We start from the raw sequence: 22,253 nt of genomic DNA, 5'->3' as shown, positions 1-22,253 counted from the left end.
GATGTAAGAGGGGGTCTGGATTTCTATGGTAGTTGCTGGTTCTTGAAGGTGGGAGCTTTCCATCCCAGCTCTCACTCAGAAGGCCTGTCTCAGGCATGTATTTCTCTGTCATATTTTGTCTCCCCCTCTTCATACATTGCAGGGTTTTTGACTTTTGTCATAAGAGGCAGTAAGAGCTTTATTCTTCCTATAAAGGGGGAAAGAAAAGCTGAACTGATGAAGCTCAGGAAAAGTGGTTGTGTCTTTCCTGCAACATGTGGTAAGAAATATCTGTGTTAACTGGCATTGAATTATAATCACAAGATGTTCTCTGCAACACTTCATTTACTAGCAAATTAATGACTGGCCTGGATCAGCCTGCCCTTTCCATAATTATGAAATATAATAATTAGAGAAGCATTATTCCAAATAATACACTTTATTGGAGCCCAGGATTTACAGGAACACAATATGAGTGGCTGTTAATGGGAAAGTAAATTCTGCAGACTGAAGTTGGCATCAGTTTTGTCTGAATCTTCATTAGCCAGGAATACTCGACTGCTAAGCAAGTTAAGAGCTATTTTAATTGTCCAAACAGATGTACTTTCTAATATACTTTTTGATCTAAGAGCACAAGTTGTTCTTAGAAACCAAGCACCATGATTTTAGCTTCCTTGGATTTTTCAGTAAAGTGTTGGGTTTTTTTGGTTTTTTTTTGTTTGTTTGTTTTGTTTTGTTTTTTGGTTTTTGGTTTTTTTTGAAGGCAATGTACAGTTATAACGCACTGAGGGGGACTTCATAATGTGTTTTGTTTGGTTGGTGATTTTTTTCCTTAATCATCATATAGTGGATTTAGAAAAAGAATAAGAAAGCCAAATGGCATGGTTTTAATGCTATCAGGATACTTCAGGTTAGAAAACAACAAACCCTAGGCTGTTTCTGACTAGATTGCCTCATAGTAGTGGGTACCACTCAGCATCGTTTGGCTTCTGTCTGATTAAATACAAATGGCTGGCTAAGAATCTTGTTTCATACTTGTTGCAACTACGAGTAAGCAGCTGATTATTAATTCTGATTAATCATTACTGATGCTTCATAAATATACTGCTGCACAAAGAACAGGAGGAAATGTGTGGCTTCACTTAGATCATGGTCTTCATAATTTCGATAGTGTCTTGTGAAGAAGTGGCTTCAAATACTTCTCATAGGCTGGGCTCATCTGTTCAGAAAGAGAATGTGGAAGGGAATTAATGGTAATTAAGAAGAAGGAAAAAGCTATAATTTTTTTCTTAAGAATGATCTCTGAAATACAGAAAGCTAGACTGTTTAAAAAAACCCAAACCACACCAAACCACCAGCTACTTCAGCTATGTGCAAGATCTCTTTCCCTATAGTACGTGCTGTCCTTCATAACTGTACACAATACTCATCCCAAATGGGACAGCATACTTAAAAAAATATGCTTGGACTTGAATGTTTGCTGAAGGCAAATTTTGTGTTCAGCTGTAGAATTTCAAAGGGTTGCTGATTACCACAGTAAAAATCTCACTTAAGGCAAAATGAGCTTTCAAACAGAGCAATAGCTATTTACATCGTGCAAAATTTTACATTACTCCACAATATGGATGAATTAAGAAGTGAAAGTGAAGTGCTAAAGACCATGAAGGATGAAATTGCCTTGTTTAATGTTTATACTCTTTCTGGTTAAACATATTATTAAAAAGATTTAAGTATTGCACTAGTAAAAATACCATTGTATAGAAAATACCCTGCATTTAGCGGCTCTTGCAGCCATCTAGTGTTGCTCCATAATATGTAAACTATGTAAAAAGACTTCTGTTTTAGCTTATTTTGTACAATGTTACCTCAGTGGTTAAAAAACAAAACCCCATTGGTGGCACATGACAGTCCTGCTCTCTAGTACAAGCTCTAGTACTCTGGGGGCTGTAATTCATTGTTAGGTTAAATGTCTGGGCTAAGACTATAGGTGGCATAATTGGAGTATCACAGGTCATTGTTCAGAGTGAGATACTAAGAATTAAAAGCTCTTATTCCGCTTTACTTTTATCTGTATTGCTTTTATTAAAAGAAAGGTAAACAACTTCTGCTCTAGCTAATGCAGAAGTTGCCTGGCTGTAATCCAGCATCCATACCTGCTTGTTGGTCGGTGACTTCTGAGCCCACTCGTAAAGCCGTTGGTAAACCTGTCCATCGTAACTGCCAAGTGCAGAATTCAAGGTCTTATCTGTGAAGTCAAAAGCGTCCACTAGTGGAACAGCATCCTTCCTATGGAGTAGGTGAGCGACATTCATATTACTGAAGCATGTATTGCGTTGTAAGGGAGGAAAGTAAGTCAAAGGTAAACTGGAAAGTCAGTTGTCCAAGTTCCTCAGTCTAAAATGCTTGTGCCAGTTTTTCCCCTTGCCTAGACTGTGGGGAAAATCCTGCTTGTTTTGATTCCTCAGAGGCATGTTCTGTTAATGCCCTGAGTTGTCTGTACTGTTGAATGGGTATTTGCAGGGTCTCGTAATCACCTGGGGTCCGTCCCTAATTCCCTAATTTAGGACTCAATCTCATGTCAGATGTTTTCTCAGCAGTCTCTGGCAGTTGTTGCTTTTGGTTTTTGTCATTTGTTTTGCTTCGTTTTCCTTATGCTGTATGTGTTTGTCTTACAAAATGGAATAAGGTTGCTGCTAGATGGATGTGCTTTGCTGATCTTCATCTACTCTGCTCTGTTACCTCATCATGGGGTGTCAAGGTCTTCTACTCTCTTTGTGTCTGTAATAACAAAGCAATCCAAACCGCACCAAGGGCCCATCTAGCCCAGGAGCCAATCTGACAGCAATCAGCAACAGATAGCTAGAGCATAAGGACAAGTATGTAATGCCAGCATCTTCTCCTAAGCAGGAGATGGTTTCTTTCCTTGTCCTCCCATCGTCCTGGGTGTAGGAAGTTGTGCTGGCTGTACCCCACACCTGATGTACAGGGGTGCAAAGCGGTTTGCTCAAATGTTGGCATTTGCATCTACCAGCTTCTTTTGGGGAAGGGCGGGGTTTTTGCTACAGGCTGGGAGGCGTTTGTATCTTTTCTACAAATTGTAAGTAACTGACTCTAATCACCCAGGTAAATACCCACTCAGTTCTTGAATCCTGTTAACAAGGTGTGGACTAACACAGAGATGTTGCAATGAATTCCAGAGATGACAATGTGTTAGGCTTTTGAAAATGTTATGTTAAGCTTATTGCTTAACTTGAATTCTGTGATCAGTTCTGAAAGTGCTTGCTGTTTGGCTCAGTCCTGTTCAGCTCTTGGTTATGGTGTATTGTTTCTCTCCAGGTGGCTTAAGTAGAATTTTCAGTACAGTAGCAACTCATTTCTCTGCACCGTAAGTTAATCTGTTCTTAACAAACAGCACTGAGTACTGAAAGATGAACCCTTTGTCAAAAAGCCTTTGTGACTGTTGTAAGTTAAAACCTTAGCATATCTCAGAATTCACATAGTTAGTAATAAATGGTGTCGAGCAGATGCATCTGAACTAGCTGTAGGCAGGACTGTTTGAGTACCAGTTGCAACTTGGCCGTGGCAACAGAGTAGGCTGTATTAGCTGTGGCTTAAGCAGATTTTGCAGCATATGATCGGTTGCTGTGGCTGCCTCCTGCCAGTGCTGTTCTGACTATGTATTTTCCTGCTTTTTCACCTACTGCAAATGGTAGAAAGTGTTCAGGATTTCTTGATTTGTAATTTAAGATTTAATGTTACGGAACTTTAAATTTAGAGATTGCAGAGGAACTGGATGCTTAGGTGTGTTTTGCTGTGAAAACGAGCTCTGTGTAGATGTTTCAATCAATTTCTAGTGCTGCCAGGCAATGAAAATAAAAACCGAATGAGGTGAATTGACTTTAGAGATGTTGCCATAGGTACAGCAGCACTGTTTTATATCTATCACAGGGACAAACTGAATAGCTGTATATCTCCTCATGCTAGAGCAGCTCACCGAATAACAGCCAGGAGGTCCAGGTATGATGCTGTGACCATGTCCATTTGAGCTCCAGATATGTATCCGTCATGCAAGAAGACTCCTGCATTTGAGAAGATCCCGTGTAACGCAAAGAGGTCACAAAGATGTTTCATAATCTTCTGGATGCCAGGCTGGGTCTCGAGTTTTTCCACAGTTTCTGCAAAGTTTTTCACTGTGATGTAGTGGCAGTGAGCCTGGAAAACAAATGCAATCAACAGTGAATGCACCTCAAAACACTTTTAGTAGGCCAAGTGACTCACAAATGTTCTCGCAAAGAATATAAAACCTTTTCATTTCCCTGGCACTTTTCCAGTCTGTATTCTTTGTTTGTTGGTTGACCAGGCCTTTTGCATTCATGTCTTACAGCAGCAGTAGAGGAGAGAATTGGGGGTTTAAACAGTCAACACTGTGGTATTTGTAAACTCTAGAAAACTGCTTCAGAAATCATGGTAGTACTTATTCTAAATATTTCTGATGAATACCCCAAAGAGTTAGTGTGATGGAAACACATTGGAATGTGCTTGTGTTGACCCCTAGCAAGTGAATCTTGGTTATACATCAACAGGAGAAAACTCTTTTGTTGAAGACCTTGGGCTCATGGTACATTGGGCTCAGCGTCTACAGGGCTTCAGCTCTGAAAATATCTGTTGTCACAGAAGAGCAACCAAACTTATCTCTCGCTTTTGTGGTTTCAGGTAAAGTGATGATTTCTGGGTCAGACACCAGTAGAGTGTCTTACAGAAATATTAGCTGAGGTCCAGAGCAAATGAAGCAAGCTGACTCCACCTCGTTGTGGGGGTGACTCTTGTTATGCTGACGTTACCATGGGTGGTTGGTGGTGTGGTATCGGTGTGGGTTCACTCCCCCACTGTACTGTTCTCCTCCCAGCTGTGGGTGTAAGCACGGCACACCTGTACTGCAGCTCTTCCTGCAAGCATGGTCAAGCAGCGTGGAGGCCAGCGTGGACTGCAGAACCTGCCTGAGAAGCTGGCTGTCTCCTCAAGCAATTAACCAGGGTGGAGTCTGCAGCAAAGCTGTACCCAGCGTCTGAGCCACTCAGCTGAGAGCTGGCAGGCATCAGTTCGTAGAGCTGCCATGTCAGTCGTGTGGGTGAGTCTCCAGGGAAGGTGTGGAAGAAGTAGTAAATGCAGAAGTGGCCCAAGAAGGCTGCAGGCTATCGAGGTTTTAAAGTTACGGGGAATACTCAAGGGTTTTGGGTGACTCTTCCTTTCCCTGAAGTATCTAAGAAACTTTGGGGGCCCAGATCCCATTTTCTGAAGAGTCTAGCAGCACAGTCACCACTGACAATACCACAGCCAGCCCTCTGCATATGTTGGGCTCTTCAGAAATTGTTTATTTCTGATTAGTCCCGTGTCTAGGTTCTCCTCCCTGCTTCTCAGAGAGAGCTGGATTCCAGCTCCTCCTCTGACACATGGTCTCCCCTGCTCTTAAGTCCAGAGATCTCGGCCACCCATTTGAGTGGGTGCAGGAGGGAACAGCTTGTTCAGGTTTGTGTGTGGGGAGTGCTTGTCAGAGCCTTTTCTAGAGGTAATCTCAAATAGGAACATTTTGCTTCAGTTTCATTCCACTAAAAATATATTTACATTTGAACAATTATTGGGAAAGTAATTTTTAAAAGTCACTTTGTTTATAGGAGGTCTCCTTTATTTTTTGAAGCAATTCTGCTTCCGGCATTGGATACTTGCTGCTTCCATTGAGTCTGTGTAACTGAAAATGGGGGGTGATGCACAGCAGACAGGTGACCACAAAAAGTGCTGCTGCTGAGATCAAGCCTTTTCTCCCTTACTCAGTGAGTTCTTGCTTTGAAGGATTATAACTGTGCTTACAGGTATGAGCAGATCAATGCTTCCGATGGTTTTGAAAGGATCTCGGCTGTTGCTGGGAGACTTTGACCCATCAAGGACTTCATCTAATTGACTGACTACAAGGGAGCTGTTCCCTACTATGGAATCACCAAGAAGGTATCACCACAGTTAGGTATGTGTAGGGTTCCCTTTTCCCATGTCAAGGGCTTCTTGCGAAGTCCATTTCAATTTGGGTTGGCTCTGGCTGAACAGTAGATTACAGCAAGATGCTTTTCATTAAAAATTGAATGAAGTTAAAATAAGCTGTGGATCTGTTTCAAAATTTTCCTTTCCTTAGCTTAGGAAGGAAGGAAGGAAGACTTTTACCATAATTGTAGAGGAATTACATTTAATTGCCTATTAAAAAAAGAGTTTTGTTTTTTAGAGATACTGAAGTATCAGTGGTTTTGGTTTTAATTTAAATTTAGGGCTTTTCTCCCTTACTGTTTTCTTTTCTGCTTAGTTCTGTACTAACCCCTGTTTTGGGGAACCAATGCTGCTGTCCTGATCCTACTTCAGCTGAAGGCATGCTGGTTGCATGTCTAATCCATGTGAACTGGGAGTTGAGTTTGAATCTGTTATTAATGTGGCTTTGATTTGATTTTTCTTTTAGTAGTAATTAACATTGCACTTATCACTGCTTTTCCTTGTTTTCCCTGCAGTTATCTTTCCTTGTGAGAGTGGTAGATGTAAGAAATACCAGGCATGTTTCACCCTTGCTGTGACTCCAACAGCTTTCAGTAGGGTGGCTTTGGGGAGGCTTTCCTCTGGGAGCCAGAAATGCTGGATTCTTACAAAAAGATGACCATTAGCGGAGATGGTGGGTTCTTCTTGCAGGATATGGGAGGTCTGATTCTGCTAGTAGCAGCAGCATAATTGTGAATGTTTGGGTTTTTTTCTCCCTTTCATTTCTATTCCCTCTAGTCTTTTTCTACCTGGCCTATTCATATGGCAAATTCTTCAGATCAGGAATTGCTTCTTACTACAAATTTTCCACCATGCAGACCACAATGGTGCCCTGGCCTTTGTAGTGTCCCTTAGATGCTGACAGAAAACAATAAACAGCACTGAGACTTTAAGCTAATTATGCTGTTTCTGTTGCATATTGTATCATAAAGACAAACATCAAATAAGCAGATAAATTTTGCTAACCTTTGCAGCCTGTGCCAGCTGCACTGTGCACTGGTTCCACGCGTCATGCTTTTTGACTCCAGACTGAATCAAGTCTTGTAGTTTAGCTGCTGTACTGTTTATGAGTCTAGAAAATTGAAAAAGCATATTGTATATGAATGTAGCAGCCCACATACACTCATTTCATACTCAGACTCATGTGTGATCGTATGGCAAAATGGCATTTCTCACATTTGAAGTTATCTATGCTCAGTATGAGTGAACTTAGATTATGCAAAAATCTAAGTACAAACTGGGAGAAGCACCCAGACTACCCTGGTACTGAAGGATTTCTGCCTTCTCAGCTTCCAGGGTAGTTTACGAGGGGGTCTGCTGACTTTTTCTTGGGTTGTGTGTGTGTGCAAGGAGAGTTTGCAAAACAAAATAAAGTGGTGAGAATATTGGACTGATGTTATGTTACGTGTCTACTTTTCTACACAGGGATCCAAATCCTGCTCCCATTGACACTGAAGCTTTCAGAAGAATGGCTCTGTTTTTACGCTGATTTGAATGACAGCAGGGTTGTCTATCTGTTTACCTGGTTTTCAGAGATGACACCTATATGGCCCATAACTGTGCACATAATACTAATGAGACCACTCATGATCCCATTTTTATTTGTGTAGAGTAGTTGAACGTGTAGTTGAAAGGCTACAGGCAGAATGAGAGGCTCTGTGTTTGCTGTGGTGTTAATTGAAAACAAACATCAGTTTCAGAGGTATGTGAAATTTCAACTTTATAGAATTGCACAAGTTCCAGTTGCCTAAAGGTTTTACTGGATGGCAACCCAGTGATGTGGTCAGGGATATGGAATATATTTGTTAGTTAGGTAGCACGTTCTGATGTTCTGAATGTGAAAGCTTCATATTGAACATTTGACATGGCTGTTAATCTGTGTGAGTCTTCCTTTTCTCTTCCAGGAGCAGATGGTGTCAATTCTTGAGTAACTTATGTTATTTTACCTCCCTTTAAAGCGAAGAAGAAGCTGAGCTCTTAACACATTTCTGATGTCAAAGAGAGAAACCGCATCTCCCATCCTCTGTACTGACCTGGCTGCCATGTGTTGATAGGCCTCAGTGTAAATATCTGGACTGAGAAAATCCAACTTGTTCTCGGCTGGACATTTCTCCGGTGTCACTGCAGCCAGATAAGTGACAGATGGCGGAACAGGCTGGCCAGTGCTGGCTGCCATGAAGCACTTAATCAGGAACCTGGGAAGAGGGTAATAGTCAGAGCAGGGTATGGTTGTGATCCCCACGCAGCAAATGATCATGCAAAAAGTAAGGTGGGCTTGGGTGAGGAGCAGTAGGGTGTGACCCATCCCATCAGTGGTCCGGAATGGACTTGAATAAGTAATGACCTTTTGTTTTGCATGTTGTTCGCAATAACCTGATTTGTGGTGGGTCTCAGGTGTAGCCTGTCTACCGTATTTAATGCTACAGCAATCTGTAGTGATGAATTTTTAGGAAGAAACTTGCTGTGGCTATTAGCAGTCTCAGCAGCATGGTGATTAGATACATTACCAACTTTGCAGCCTGAGTCTTAATGCTCTGGGAGTCTTAATGGTGGCTTGGTCCTACCATCTGTGATCCCCAACTCATTACGTTAACAAACATGAGACCCATTCTTGGAGATAAACATGTCCAAGGAGCATTCCCTACTCCCTTACTTTTTTGGCACCTCTGCTATGACCTAGACTGACCAGGTCTGGAAGTAAAAGGTTACAGCATTTCTCTTGACCTTGGTATTGATCTTGCAAGAAGAGGCAGGAATGAGTGCAGAAGTGTCTGCATGCAAGCACAGAACTACGTGGTAGCACCTCTGTCCCTGGGAAGTGTACTGGTTTACTCCTTCTAGTAAAAATGCATGTTATTAAAAGTTCAAGCAGCTGTGGTTTCTTTCTCCTGTATTTCATCTACTCTGGATAATCATCAGTCTGTGCGTTCGGAGGAAAGTGATGTTCTTGGAGCATGACTCATCTGCTTTCAGTAACCAACAACTTTGCCTTCTCTGAATCAACCTCACTTACCGATATTGTGTTAACATCAGTTGCTTAAAAATAAACTGCAAAACTTGTATAGCAATGCTTTTGCTGCACTACTAGACAAAGAGGAAAATGAGGTTATGCAGAACAGCACCTGCATATGTCCCAAAACCAAAAATAGAAGAGATAATCCAATTCCCACACACCTCCATGCATGTTAGACAGAAGACATGAATAGTTTATGTCCTGAGCTGTATTTTTAGAAGGTGCTGTGAGAAAGGAGTAGCTGGTTTTACTGGTTTTGGAGAAGTGGTAGAGGTTGAATAAATGAGGGGGAAGGCTTTTAGATGAACAGATTTGAATTGTTACCTGGCAGTTTGCAGGAACAAAATGGTGTTTTCCCCTTCATAAATACAAGAGGCAACTATTTTAGTATACAAGGAAGGGAGTCCACTCAGCAAGGAGTAACCATGTCCGCCGCATGCCCGGAGGCAGATCTCCACTGCTGAAGTGCTGTATTGAGTAACCATGGCTTTAAAGCCAGAAGAAAATGCATGGAGCTGTTTAAAAAAAAAAAAAAAAAAAGGCATAGTGTTAATGGTGAAAGTGTTCTAAACCAATCTTCAGAATAAGTTTCCTTTTTAATTTCTGGGCATGAATTCCCTGTCCAATCCTCCTTTGCATGCTGGTGTAGCACCCAGCTCCCTGAGCCTGGCCTTTGGTTTCTGCCTGGGATGCTGCACACCCTCGTGCTGGGCATGCTGTGGTCTGTTTATGCATTTTAGGGTTTCTCTCAACCAGCAGTGGCTTTGGCTGCCCTTGTTCAGAGTGTGTTTTCATTTCAGGCTTCTAGTTGCAAGAATCTTATGTTCTATCTAAAAAGTCACATTTTTGTTTTTGGCTCAGAAGTGAGTATTTATTTGCATGTGCTTTGTGGATGAAGTTGTGAAATAACGCTTTGTGCCATCAGCTACTTGGAACAAGGTTTTATCAGACGGATGTGCTTTTCAAGGACTTTTCACTCTGCAATAGTTCCCAAAATGAGAAATTTGGGGTGGTAAAGCAAATGCTGTTGCTGACTGGTTGTGGACCTAGGATGTGCCATTTGATCTCAGTGCTTCCTCTTTCTCCAGTTATCTAGTGGTGAGAGGAATGCTTGTCCAGTTTGCTAAAATACTTTGATATTCAGAGATGAGAAGTGCTGTATGAGCTAACTGTGCTGCAGCTCACCTCCGGCAGCATGTCAAAGTTCTTCCTCTGGATCTCTGTGTACCCCCTGTTGAATAGCTCCTGCAGGTAGTCGCTGATGAAATAAAAGGCGTAGGCTGCTGCCAGCTGGGGCAGCAATTTCTCTTGCTGAGTCTGGTAGTCGAGGATTTTTGCTTCTTGTTCCCTGTTGGAAGACAGCTAATGAAGTAGGGAAAGCGCAGACGTGGCCATAGCTACTGTTAGTTTACCTATCGCATAATGAAAAACGGCATTCTTCATTACCAAAAAGCAGTATGCGAACAGGACTGAGCTGATGTCGTGGCAGCAGATCTGCCCAGCTAGCTAAGCTGTTAGAGAAACAAGCCTGACTAGGAAAAATGGGATTTTTCTGCTGTTTTGGTGAACCATCCTAACAGAGTAGAAAAGGCTCTGTGTGATCGGTCAGTACAGAGGGGGAACAGGGACTGTGGGAGAGGATGAGGATGAAGCCTTCAAGGACAGCAAGTTGTTAGGTGTTATAGGGGACGTGGTGGCATTGCACCCTGAAAAACTTTTGCTTTTCAAACTGGATCTTTGTGGTCCTGGGTGTAGATGGGTTTCTGTGAAAATATTTGTGTCTAAATTATTTTAAGCTTTCTGAGCTTTTTTTGGATGTTCTTTACCACTGCTGCTGTGTTTAGTACACTTGGGACTTCAGATGATGGAATTCATTATTACAATAGTTCAGCATGCTGTGCTCTTGTGTTTGGTTTGCGTTTGAACCAAACCATGTTCTCATTAGGATGTCTATGTTTTTGAAAGGAGATTTAAGTGGAAATTTTTGAAATCCGTTCAAATGAAAATACCTACTTAAAAATTACAGGGATTCTTACCAGACTAATAACATTCAGTGTTGTAAAGTGTGGATGTTGGAAGGTATTTTAATGTGGCACCCACTAGTAGGACGCTATGAAATAGGAATTCAACGACTTGTCAGCTTTGTCTGGATTCTGCTGAGTTATGGGATTACACGGGAAGGCCAGTTATAAGAAAAATAAGTTGTCTGTGTGAACCGCTGACCTATTCGAACTATGAAACTTATCTTAGAAAGAACTGTAAACATTCTCTTGTACTTTGACTGAAGCCCATTAATGTAAATAATGGGGAAACATGTTTGTAATACCCTATCTGGGCCAGGAAATAAGCCAGTGATGTGCTGAAAGATAAGATGAAAAGTAGAAATACAGACTGGCATGGGGGAACATGGTGTATGGTCCCCTTCCCACTGCTGTGGACTTGTGTGGCATTACCCGGGCTTTAACTTGGACTGCCGGCGAACCACAGAGTATCGGATGGCAATGGTGCAAGCTTTCATTAAAGGTATTACAACCTCATCTAAAATGAGGGAAATGCGCACTGTAGTCATGGTGAAATAATTAATCTTCTGTGACCCCCGTCTTACATAGGTGCCATCTGGTTGAACCTAGAGTAGAGAGAGGATGTTAGATGCCACCTTCTTCAATACTAGGGTGGTTGTGTAATCTCTATGCATTGAATAAAACGGACATCAAAATCCTTCACTGAATGCAAAACTAAATATTTTTATGTATAATGGATGAAACATATCCATTTGAAGAGACAAACTCTTACTGCTTCTGGCTCAGATAGGTTCTGCCTGCCCCGTGATCCCCAACCTTTGAATGTGGAATTCCTGACACCGAGTTTCATTTTGGATTCAGGTAACTTCTGCCCTTGATAAAACTGCAGAGACTTGCAGACACCTCAAAGGAAGATTTTTGTCCTAAATTTAGGCAGGTCACTGTCATCTCTCTGGCTGTGCAACGAGAGTTTGACGGGCAAGTCTGTGATGTGAGTCTGTACATACCTCACAAAACTTGCTCAGCATGTTCTCCCTGGGGACGCGCACGTTCTGTAGCATGAGGTAGCCATTGTCAATGTGTTCAAAATTCATTTTGGGACCTATGTCTCCTGCAGTTATGCCTGCAGCAGGAGAAAACATAGCCTGCTTACTTCCATTTGAACTTTTTTCTGCCCGTGTCAGGCTGGGGATCTCAAAGGAAGGGCACGTTCAGCTCTGGTTCTTCCCCAGCACGGGTGGTCTTGCCCGAGGGATGAAACAGGCATTCGAATGCCTTGTGGTAGTTTGTTCCCATGGTCCATCTGTTACCCGTGTTGGCCGGGGTCAGAACTGAGGTGTTAATGCAGAGGTGGTCAGAGCAGCCCAGGCTTCTGGTTAAGAAGGCGGTTTGGTCTGGATATGCCTGAGGATACATTAAATCTTCCTTCAGATAAAAAGGTTGGGGTTAATGGCAACTATGCCTTGGGTATCTGTCTTGGTTTGGTTTTGGCAATTATAACTCCCTCTCCCTGGGCCCAATGTTTTAGAAAACATGTAAGGGCAAAGTAGGCAGAGGACCTGCACAAGTGCTGTGATGTCTGGGGTCATTTACCTGGGCAGAGTGAATGGTCCTGAAGGCTGCGTATCTGCACGATGAAGGGATGCAGGCCGTAGCACTTCCCGTTGACATACAGCTGAGCAAAGACCACTGTGTGGGTTGCTGACCTTCCCACTGTGAGAAGAAAACCAGCCCCATTCCCTTAAGACAAGGTACAGTACAAACACTTCCACAGTTAACAGCAGTCAGTGCTAATTGTGTGTTAGGTCTTGCTCACATATGGGTCAGCACAGGTATGATCCACAGATGCTGGAAGCTGGAGATTGCCTAAATCTGTACCCTGAGCCTGCTTTTGGCTCTCAGAAGTTGCATCATCCTTCTGCCTCTGTCGCTGCTTGTGAGGCTTGGATGAACAGTTTGCATCAGCAGATGAGAAAAAATAAGTAGTTAAAGTTCATGCAGTGCTGAGAGAGTGGGAAGCGCTATGGCTGTTAAGAGTAACTCCAGTTATTTTCTGTGAAATACCTTCCTGAAGGGAGCCATGAATTTCACACTTGAATACTTTATGCTGAGACTGGCTGATGACTTGAATCCTTTATGCTGATCCTTTATGCTGATGACCTCCCTGCAGTTTTTGGTTGTCTGAGTATTATTTACAAAGGAGAGAAGATTGATTCCTGCAGAGGCAGGAGTTTCCCTGAGCAAAGTCCTCCAGCCCTGCCACCCAAGGGCTTATGATGGATGACCCAAGGGCCACTCTGGCCTTTGAACTTGTACAAAACCCTTTGGTTACTTACTTGCCTCTTGACATGTGCATCTCTTACTGAAGTCCTCTGCTAGTACCTGGGCCCTCAAACGTGGAGGTTGAGCAGGGCAGACTAAGTAGCTGAAGGAGGCAAATGAGGCAAATGAGGAAAATATTTTGTGTGGTACTTACTGTCTCCAGGCCACCACTTCATGGCAGAGATGTTTGGTGTGTTCAGTACAAACTCCTGCGTAGTGATATCAAAGACTGCTGTTGTTTCCAAACCCTGAAGATAAGTTCCTTTAAAAAAAACAAACAAAAAAACCCCAAAACTGTATCTCCTGGTGCATCAAAAGGATGGAGGAAGTGGAGGATCCCTGAAGGCTGGTGTGGGTATTACTAGGGTTTTGTGGTTTACCCTCCTGACAAGAACTGTGGGACAATGCTCCCAGCAATGCCACACCATCTCCTGCAAAGATCTCGAGCCACGTGGTACTCAGGCAAGCTGCTTGGTTCGAGGTGACAACCATCAACTTGGGCAAGCTGCCTGGCTGATCCCCTCCACCGATGGTGACTGCCTGCTATCTAACCACGAGCTTTCACCCTTGCTTTTGTTATTTTTTCCACATTGGCAAAACCAAAGCCAGCATGTCTCCAGCTTGCAGAGGAGCGCTGAGAACATCAACCTCTAACGCAGGTGGCATTTCCCCCCAGCCACCCCTGCCCCAGTGAAGCATGGACAGCTTAAACTCAAATTTCCCTGAGAATCTGGGCCAGAGCATTTTGTCCTATGGAAAAGCTGCATTTTCTTTACAGCCTTACCGTGCCCTAGTTCAGTCTGGGCGTAGCTTCCAATGAGCTGATGCTGGGTGGCGAGAGGAATCCATTTGGCGATCTGTTGGTCAGAGCCCAGCATCGAAATACTTCTTATGAAGATGCGGTGAAGGAGAAAGGCAAGGTCTCCTGACAGTGCCCTGCAGGGAAAGCACAAGGGGTATTTTTACACGGATGAAGTTCCAGGGATGTGATGAATGCAGCAGTGACACTGCGGCAGTCACCAGACAGTCCCACCTCCACTGCCTTTTGATTTCTGCGTTGTCATACCTTGCCCAACCTCCAGCATCAACACAGTATTGCAGGAAAAGTGCTCTTCTAAGCTGCTTTTGTTCCTTCTTTCATAACATAGTTTGCTTAAGTGTTGCTAGCTCATTATTTCACTTGCTCTTGGAGGAATTATCTGTTCTGAGTAGCAGATGCTGAGCTCCGAAAAACACAGCCCAGCTCCAAAGCTTCTGTGGCTCTGGTAGTTTGTGAGCCCTTCATATCTTTATTTTACTTGATAGGATTTTTTTCCTCATTATTTAAGTCACATTTTAAGGCTGAGCTAAAAAATCCCCACCACCCTACCCTAGAACCCCCAAATCCTGCCAATTCACTATGGGGCACATTAGACTGAATTACATCAGCATCTGTAGGCATCTGAGACCTGGATTTCCTGAACCTTCCTATTCTGAGGAAATGTCTCAGTACATCGCGTTTGTTGCTGGACTATTCCCTGGGTTTTTGCTGTCATTCACTGCCAGTGAACAACACTGGGGTTCATGGAGATTTGGCCTCACTTGAGATGTTTCTTTCCTGTGGAAAAGTTCAAATACATCCTTGTAACACCTGGTTTATTGTCTGGTGAGGTCCTTCGCCATCGCTAGCTGATAGAGCTGCACACAGCCTAAAAAGGACTATTCCAGAAACTGTGTATAGGAACTTTGGTACAGTAATCTGCATGGTGCAAATCAAACTCATTTGTTTTAAGCTTTTTTTGTGTGTGAGGAATCCTCAGAAAATATGAGGAATATAGTCCCTCTTCCTGGGATTCTTCAGAATATGGTTGAATCACCCCATGGATGTAAGTACGTGTGCTCTCACACATAAAAATAAATGGCTGTGCTGTTCTCAGTAGCTTGTATGGCTGTTAGCACGTTGCTTTAAGGCAGTGCTCTAGTGAGCATCTCATTCTAGATAGATACCTTTTATTGTTAACAAATGACTACGACCTTTCTTTTATACTGGCCCCGAGAGAGAATCAGTCATGCTGAAAACGTGGGGGGGGAAATATGAACAAAGAAGTTAAAGGGAAATTGCTTTGATTAACAGAAAAAGACTTAATGAACCCTTGGCAGCCCATCCAGAAATAACATTAACTGCAATTTTATAAAGCTGGCTTTTAAGTGTGTGCAAGTGATTCACTGTGTCTGGCAGCAGGAGGCACCAGGACTTTGTCAGTAAGAGCTTGGTGCTCACCTGGTGTTTCATCAGACAAGAGCTGTCCTGTGAGGCAGGCTGTGCTCTTAATCCAGCAAAATGTGGTAGCACAGGGCTGGCCCTGCTGAAGCCCTTGGTGTCAGGGGGCCTGAGAAAAGCAAGCCCAGGTGGGAGAGACGGTTGTGTTTTGTCAGGTTTTTAAAATCTTCCAGGATTTTTTTTCTTCTGAGGGAGGATTGGAGAGCTGCTTTTTATTGGGAATATAATGATCATGTCCAAGAACTCTTGATGGAAGATTTCCCCCTTTATCAGTCCCACTCACTCTAGGCAGCGAAGAGCTTAGCATAAAAAATTATAATCTTTCATGTGATGAAATATTGGAAAGTGACTTTGAACATCAGTGGTGTTTTGTAAGGTGCAGGTGTTGCACTTTTGAGTAACACTTTTGAACTTGCACCTTCTTACTGTGTGTGTAACCCCACCAAATCACCAGTGTGCCCCAGGCAACAGCAAGCCAGTAATTTGTTTAGCAAAGGGGGAAAGGAGGGGCAAGCAATTAAAATGTGGAGCTCAACCCTGTGCAAAGTGTTAAGAAAATTTTTTAAGGGAAGGATTATGTGAAGTATTTTATTCCATTTACCTACAAACTAAGGTTGTTCGGTGGTTTGTTTTTTTTTAATACAGTATAGGTTTTCTAGATAGAGAAAATGTCATCTTTAATTTATTTGGAAGTCAGTAACGTAACTAAACCAGCACCACTTCAAATTCTGCTTATACATTTAAAAATGCCTGAGGAGTGGTATGCAAGTTGTAGTACAGGTAAGGAGCTTGCCGAAGTGGATATATCACACTGAGGATGTGAACTGCTGTGATCTATCACGCTGTACCCGTGTGCTGCTCTTTGAGAAGTCCCCTGCTGTGTATCATCATTTTCCCTTTTCCTGAGCATGCTGCTAAAGTAAAAACCTGCAGCACGTTTGTATCAAAACCTTATCTGTCAACTGTTGGCCTCTCCCAGCCTCTGCTAAAGCTGATTCTTGTTGGCGTACAAAACTTTCAACAAAAAATTAGCTGTACATTTTAAAAAATAAATAAAAATCACCTGTAAATGTACTTAAATTCAGGTCCGCTGTCAGTCCATCCCATCTCGTCCATCTTTTTCTGGAGGTGAACAGCTTTTCTGACTGCTGCTTCGTACCTCTCATTCTGGCTCTCGAAATACTGATTTTCTCTGCTAAATACAGGGTCGCGTTCGATAGCTTCGACTGCAAAGCAACATAGAAGAGTTGGTTCTTCTAGGGCTGGGGAGGTGCAGGCAGTGCCTCGAGCCCTGTTTGGGAGGAGCAGGGAGGGCTGGGATTGTGGATGCTGATGCTGTGACTTTTTAGGGTGACTGCAGGCAGGTTTTATTTTGCCAGTGCTGGCTCTGATGGCTGTCATGCCTAACTCTGAAAAGCAGTGGGTTTGGGCAAGGAGGAGGGGAGGGGAACCCGGTTGGCCTGAGAGAGGGGTCTGTTGAGTGGAAATAGTGACCCTGCAGGGTAAGGCACCGTCCCTGGTCAGGGCGTCGGAGGTGACTTTGTGCCTCAGGAGGAAAATGCCATGGATCCCTCTGTCTCTAATTGCCGTTCCCATGAAGTGATGGAGCAAGACCTGCGGTTAGCTGGGTTTTGCCCAGAGGGTGGCTAACGGCCGGACCTACAGTGTGTCCCACTTGGCACCAGTGCTTTGGCTGGGGACTTTACCAGCCCTTTGCAGGGTTGCGAAGGAACTCTTGGGCTCACTCTTTCTGTGTCAGCCTGAATGTTCCCGCTGCTCCCTTTTTGCCTTGAAATCTTGAGACCATTCACGTTTAAGGTTATACTGAACTCCAGTTGCACTGTGAAGCATGTGATCCCAGTGGCTTGTGCCGTTTTCATTTGGTAAGGGTATAATATGGATGTAGTTACAGAGACAAAAGAGACTTTGGGGTTTTTTTTCCCTGTTCCTTCTCAGCACGCAGTCATTTTTCAGCACACCCATCACGAGTGAGAGCAGCTTAGCCTGGCTGAGCCAACCCACACAAGGAATTCCCCACCTGGAAGAGCCTGATGTGCCGAGGAGGGTTGCTGGCTGCGGTTCACGCATGGCATGCATTGCTGTGCAGCAGCACTAGTCCCTGCACGCATTCCCCTCGCACAGAGATGCTTGCCTGCGTGACCCTCAGTCCTTGTATTGCAGTTTAACCAGTCTTGCCAGAGATACTGGGGATGGGAGCAGGGAAGGGGAAAAGCTTCAGACAGAGGGAGTGGCTGCGGAGGAGTCATGGTGAATTTACACTAATAGAGGACTCCATCTCCACACTCCCACTTTTTTAAGAGGTGGGTTATAAGCAAATACCCGGGAGCACAAAACCCATGCACCGTGATGCAAAGGAGGAGCAGAAGCAGTGGGGACGTAGGTATGCTCCCTACCAGCCCGCGGCCAGGGGCTTCGCAAGGCTCACTCACCCACTGCCCTCCGTAACTGAGTGTGCTCCACGCCGCCGTCCAGCCAGGCCGTCAGCTTTTCCACACTAAACGAGGCCGTTTGCCTCTCGCTAGCAAGGTCGGGATTCACGCTGCCAAGGACCGAGCCCTGCGGGTACTTGCCGGTCTCCATCAGAGCCATCCTGGAGGCTGAGCTGCTCTGGGAAGGGATGGGGCTTATGAGGCACTGGCACCCCTTCAGTGGGTGGTTGCTGAAAGTGTTGGGTGCAGCAAGAAGTGGTTTCTGTAAATTGGCCAACATGTTGCACAGAGGTTGCGTAACTATTTAGGCATTGTCTTGTCCTCATTGCGATAATACGGACAATGAAAATTTAGGGCACTTTCAAGAGCTCAAAATGCAGGGTTTATGATTTTTTTTTAAACATAAAATCTTTTTTCTTTCACCCATTCGCCCCCAGTATTTTATGAGAAGTTACCGCTGGAATATCCCACAACTATGTGTTAATGTTTAAGGGAGTTTCTGGCCCTGGCCCGTCCCTGCCCCCACGGTGGGTGCTGCCACTGCTGCCTAGCCCTCGGGTGCTGGCCAAGAGGCTCCCAGACCTGCACTTGTGGGTGCTGGCAGCTCTGCCCATGCTGCTTCCATCCTGCTTCCCATGGGGCTCAGCTTTACATTAACCTTGTAATTTCCCATGTTAGCAGGATTTGTCACAGGTTACTTGTAAAAAAAGTTGTGGTGTGTGGAAAATAAAACAGAATTTTTCCCTTCAAGAGGCTGCCTGCCTTCCTAAACTATTTTTAATACTATAAGAAATATAAACTCTGGAAGCTCTTGCAAATATGTTCTTAATTCCTGCTTTTCTGACGTTCAGATTTTTAACTCAAGGTGTCTTATTGTCCTGGGTGTGAGAAAAGCCTCAAAGCAGCATGCTGAGTACACAAGGTTGGAGTAACCCAGACCTGCCCTTGAGCCATCCCAGGAAGCGCCGGACTTGGCGCTGGAGCACGGAGACGGCTCAGCTGCCAGCTCCCTCTTCCGTGAGGCCGCGTAAGAAAAATCTGTGTGTCTGTCTGCTATGCACAAACGCGAAATCCCACGTACCTCGTCTCACGCGTCCTTCGGGGAGCCGTCTGGCTGCTGCCTACCTGCCTGGGCTGTGGCTCCCGGCGTCCCCGCTGCAGGGACCTTGTCCCCCCGGCCAACGGAGCTTGACCCGGCCCGTGGGTGTTTCTGCGTGTGCGCGGTAGCATGCCGGAGCTGACCTCTGCAGGCAGCGGCCTGTGTGCCTGCTTGCTAGGCGTAAAATCAAAAGGGCTGGAGCCTCTGCATTTAAAAAAATTGCTATTTTTCTGATCTCACTTCAGGCTACTTGTGCGTTGGAGGCTGCACTTCCAGCTCTGTCACCAAAGTGGTGCTCTGCCCTTCTCCCAGTATTTTTAATTTTTACTTTATTTTATTTTATTTTTTTTTATAGTCTGCTCAGGATGGAGGAGAGCACCCCTCGGGCTCTCACTGCTCCTTGCCTGTGGATTTTACTTGCTCAAGGTCTTCCCAGCTCAGTTATGGCACTGCCCTCAGCCCTTCCCACAGTTTGGGGTGCAAGCCAGGAGACTGGGGATGTCCCTCGCAGGCTGGGTCATGCCGGGGCACAGAGGGAGGTTGCCACGGGGTGCGTGCTGCCTTCATCTCTGGCAATCTTGAACTGCAGGTCCCTGCTGCAGTCTGTCCCAGAGTCTAGTGGGCAGGAACTGGCAACTCACACCCCCCCGGCTACATCAGTGTGAACCTGATGGGAGTGCAGTCCCTCCTGCCCAGTTTGTCGATGAGTCTGTGCTGCTGCTTCAGACCTGCTTGTCTCTCACTGGAAGCTGTTTTGTCAGGGAAGGAGGTGAAACAGGTGGGATTCACTGTACCATAGAGTTGCTTTAATATAAGAAGTTAAAAAAAGGATGGGAAATCAGATGTAGTTCTGCATAACTATAATTTTAAGCTTGAGCCTGAGTGAACCAAGCAGCCCAGCAGCTATGAGGAGCAACAATAAATCAGAACAGCTGACTGTAAAGGAAAGAGTGTGCTCACGGGCTGTGCATGGTATGTTAGGGATGAGTCTGGTAGATTAAAGATGCTGTGTGGCTCTGTCACCCTGCCAGAGCAATAAGGTGTCCTATGGATGTACTGCTTGGTATTCCAGCCTGTACTGCACAGCATCACATCCTACGGTGTCTCGGGGTTGCCAGTGCTTGGGAGGCAATAGCACCTTTCTGAAGTTATCCATGGGCTTTCTCTATTTGCTCTGCTATTTTTTTGGATTCAGAAGCACTCAGCCTTGTGCTTCTCAAGTGCTGTTTGCAGTTCAGCTAGCAGATCTGGGTGTCCCAAAGGAAGGGCGAGGGGTGACAGGTTGGAAGAAGCCTGTCCCTGAACCTGTTTGCAACCTGACGTTCATGCAGGCTTATATTTGCGCAGTCTTGGGTGCTGCCTGGGTCGGTCATTGCCAGTCTGTGTTAGTGAAGTCTGAGCTGGACTGCCACTGGAGCTGCGCACTCGGCAGCATTCTCATACGCCTCAGCTCCATGTGCCTGCAGGGTGCCCAGCGAGCTCATGGGCTGTGGTGGGAACCAACAAAATCCACAAGAGCACCTGGTCATGGTGTGTTGGAACACACCACAATTATTATGTTGCTGATAATTTTGCATTTTTCCCCATTTCCATAAGCCTGGATATCACCTGTATCATGGTGACTCACAGGTTTCATATGATGCTTTTATCAACACAAACCCAGTCAGTCTGTGGCAATTTTAGATAATTTGGGGAAATTATCTAAATATAGAGAAATACCTAGGATAGGCAGAGGAGAGTTCCTGAGAAGGGGGGTTTAGCCAGTGCCAGCCTGAGGATACCACTAGCTTGAGAAAGAAAACCAGAATTTGCCATTTCTGAGACAGTAACGAGAAGTAAATGTGGCAGTAAAATATAAGGATTCCCTGTCAGGAAATTCCACTGCAGCAAACTATCCAGGAGCACTTCAGGAGTGAGTGCATAGGAAAAGAGATCTCAGCATGACACGGATAAATTGCAAAGCTGGTATTGAAAACCCTGGCAGTAAGAAAAAATCCAGGCAATGGAGTAGTTTGTGCATAGCTAAAACACAGCATATCTTTAAAGAAAATAGATGATTGTTTCTTACTCTCTTCTATAGAAGAAGAACTGTCATGATAGGAATGACTGCCTTTGGCATCCATGCGTGAAGGGAGGTGTGTGATTAGTGTAAGCAGTGTTGGGGCATAGCCCATCGAAACCTCACTGGTTGGGGCTGTGAAAGGTTGATAAAGCATTTTACAAAGTCCTGCCTGAGTTCCCTGATCTCGTGTCTCACCAAAGGCCACCCTCTCCAGCAAAGACATTTCCTTTTCAGGAAATGAAGTATGCAACCCACCATGGAAGGATAACAAGCGAGCTATTGTAAGAGGCAACAAGGTGGGAATATGTTTTGGAAACCTGACCCAAAGAACAGGTTTAGTCAATGAGCGCTCATCCCTAATGATGAGCTGACTGCCGACTCCAGTGCCGCCGGGTGCAGAGGGTTGGGAACACTGTGTACTTCCCAGTGTGGCAACCCCAGTGGATAACTGGTGTCACAGGAACACATCCAAGCACCATCTCTGCCTTGTTCTGAGTGGGAAGTTGGCGTCTCTGCCACTAAGGATATCGTTAATGAGACAGAGAAGTCCTTTTTGTTTGTTTTGCTGCATTCAGTTTTAGTCCTGGCTCTCGGGGAGCATGGTGTGTGTGACCTGCACATGTGAAGCATCCTCTCTTTTTCTTATCTATTTAATCTGTGGTCTTTGGTTGCTGCTAAAACACTTTAAAAATGTTTAAAAATAATGAAGTGAGCTCACTAGTGTGGGGATTACCTTTCAGTTCAAAACTGAGTTTTTAAATTAAATCCAAGGGCAATGTGTTTCCTTGGCTTTGTGGGTCTTATCCTATGAGGCAGATGGGCATCCATGGCCAGTTAAAAATCAAACATATGGGAAGTTTCAGTGCACAAAGCCTGATTCCATAATTTCTGTGCCCTTAAACTTTCAGCGAATTGAGATGAAGTCTGGGGATAAGCAATGGATGCAGCACGGGGTACAGATGATGAGTAGGTTGACAT

At 44.5% G+C, this 22,253-nt stretch overlaps 1 protein-coding gene across 4 annotated transcripts; it reads right to left on the bottom strand.

The window, feature by feature from the left end:
- Positions 1 to 399: 399 nt before the first annotated feature.
- ACOX2 (acyl-CoA oxidase 2) lies at positions 400 to 19,397 on the bottom strand. Of its 4 annotated transcripts, none has more exons than XM_069812005.1 (15): positions 19,240 to 19,397; positions 18,115 to 18,376; positions 16,728 to 16,890; positions 14,189 to 14,340; positions 13,559 to 13,666; positions 12,676 to 12,795; positions 12,090 to 12,205; positions 11,515 to 11,687; positions 10,247 to 10,409; positions 9,386 to 9,576; positions 8,082 to 8,243; positions 7,015 to 7,120; positions 3,974 to 4,191; positions 2,133 to 2,265; positions 400 to 1,198 (listed from the first exon to the last, which is right to left on the bottom strand). In XM_069812005.1, the coding sequence occupies exons 1-15, from the start codon at positions 19,342 to 19,344 to the stop codon at positions 1,136 to 1,138; spliced, it is 2,235 nt and encodes a 744-aa protein (XP_069668106.1). In that variant the 5' UTR covers positions 19,345 to 19,397; the 3' UTR covers positions 400 to 1,135. The 4 variants fall into 4 exon arrangements, with proteins under 4 accessions (XP_069668106.1, XP_069668107.1, XP_069668108.1 ...); XM_069812006.1 differs by having other exon boundaries at positions 18,115 to 18,287; positions 19,196 to 19,359; XM_069812007.1 differs by having other exon boundaries at positions 18,115 to 18,292; positions 19,196 to 19,327.
- Positions 19,398 to 22,253: the final 2,856 nt, after the last annotated feature.

The sequence above is a fragment of the Haliaeetus albicilla genome, chromosome 24 (genome assembly GCF_947461875.1).
Source record: "Haliaeetus albicilla chromosome 24, bHalAlb1.1, whole genome shotgun sequence".
Lineage (NCBI taxonomy): Eukaryota > Metazoa > Chordata > Aves > Accipitriformes > Accipitridae > Haliaeetus > Haliaeetus albicilla.
This window is presented reverse-complemented; position numbering and strand designations above follow the sequence as displayed.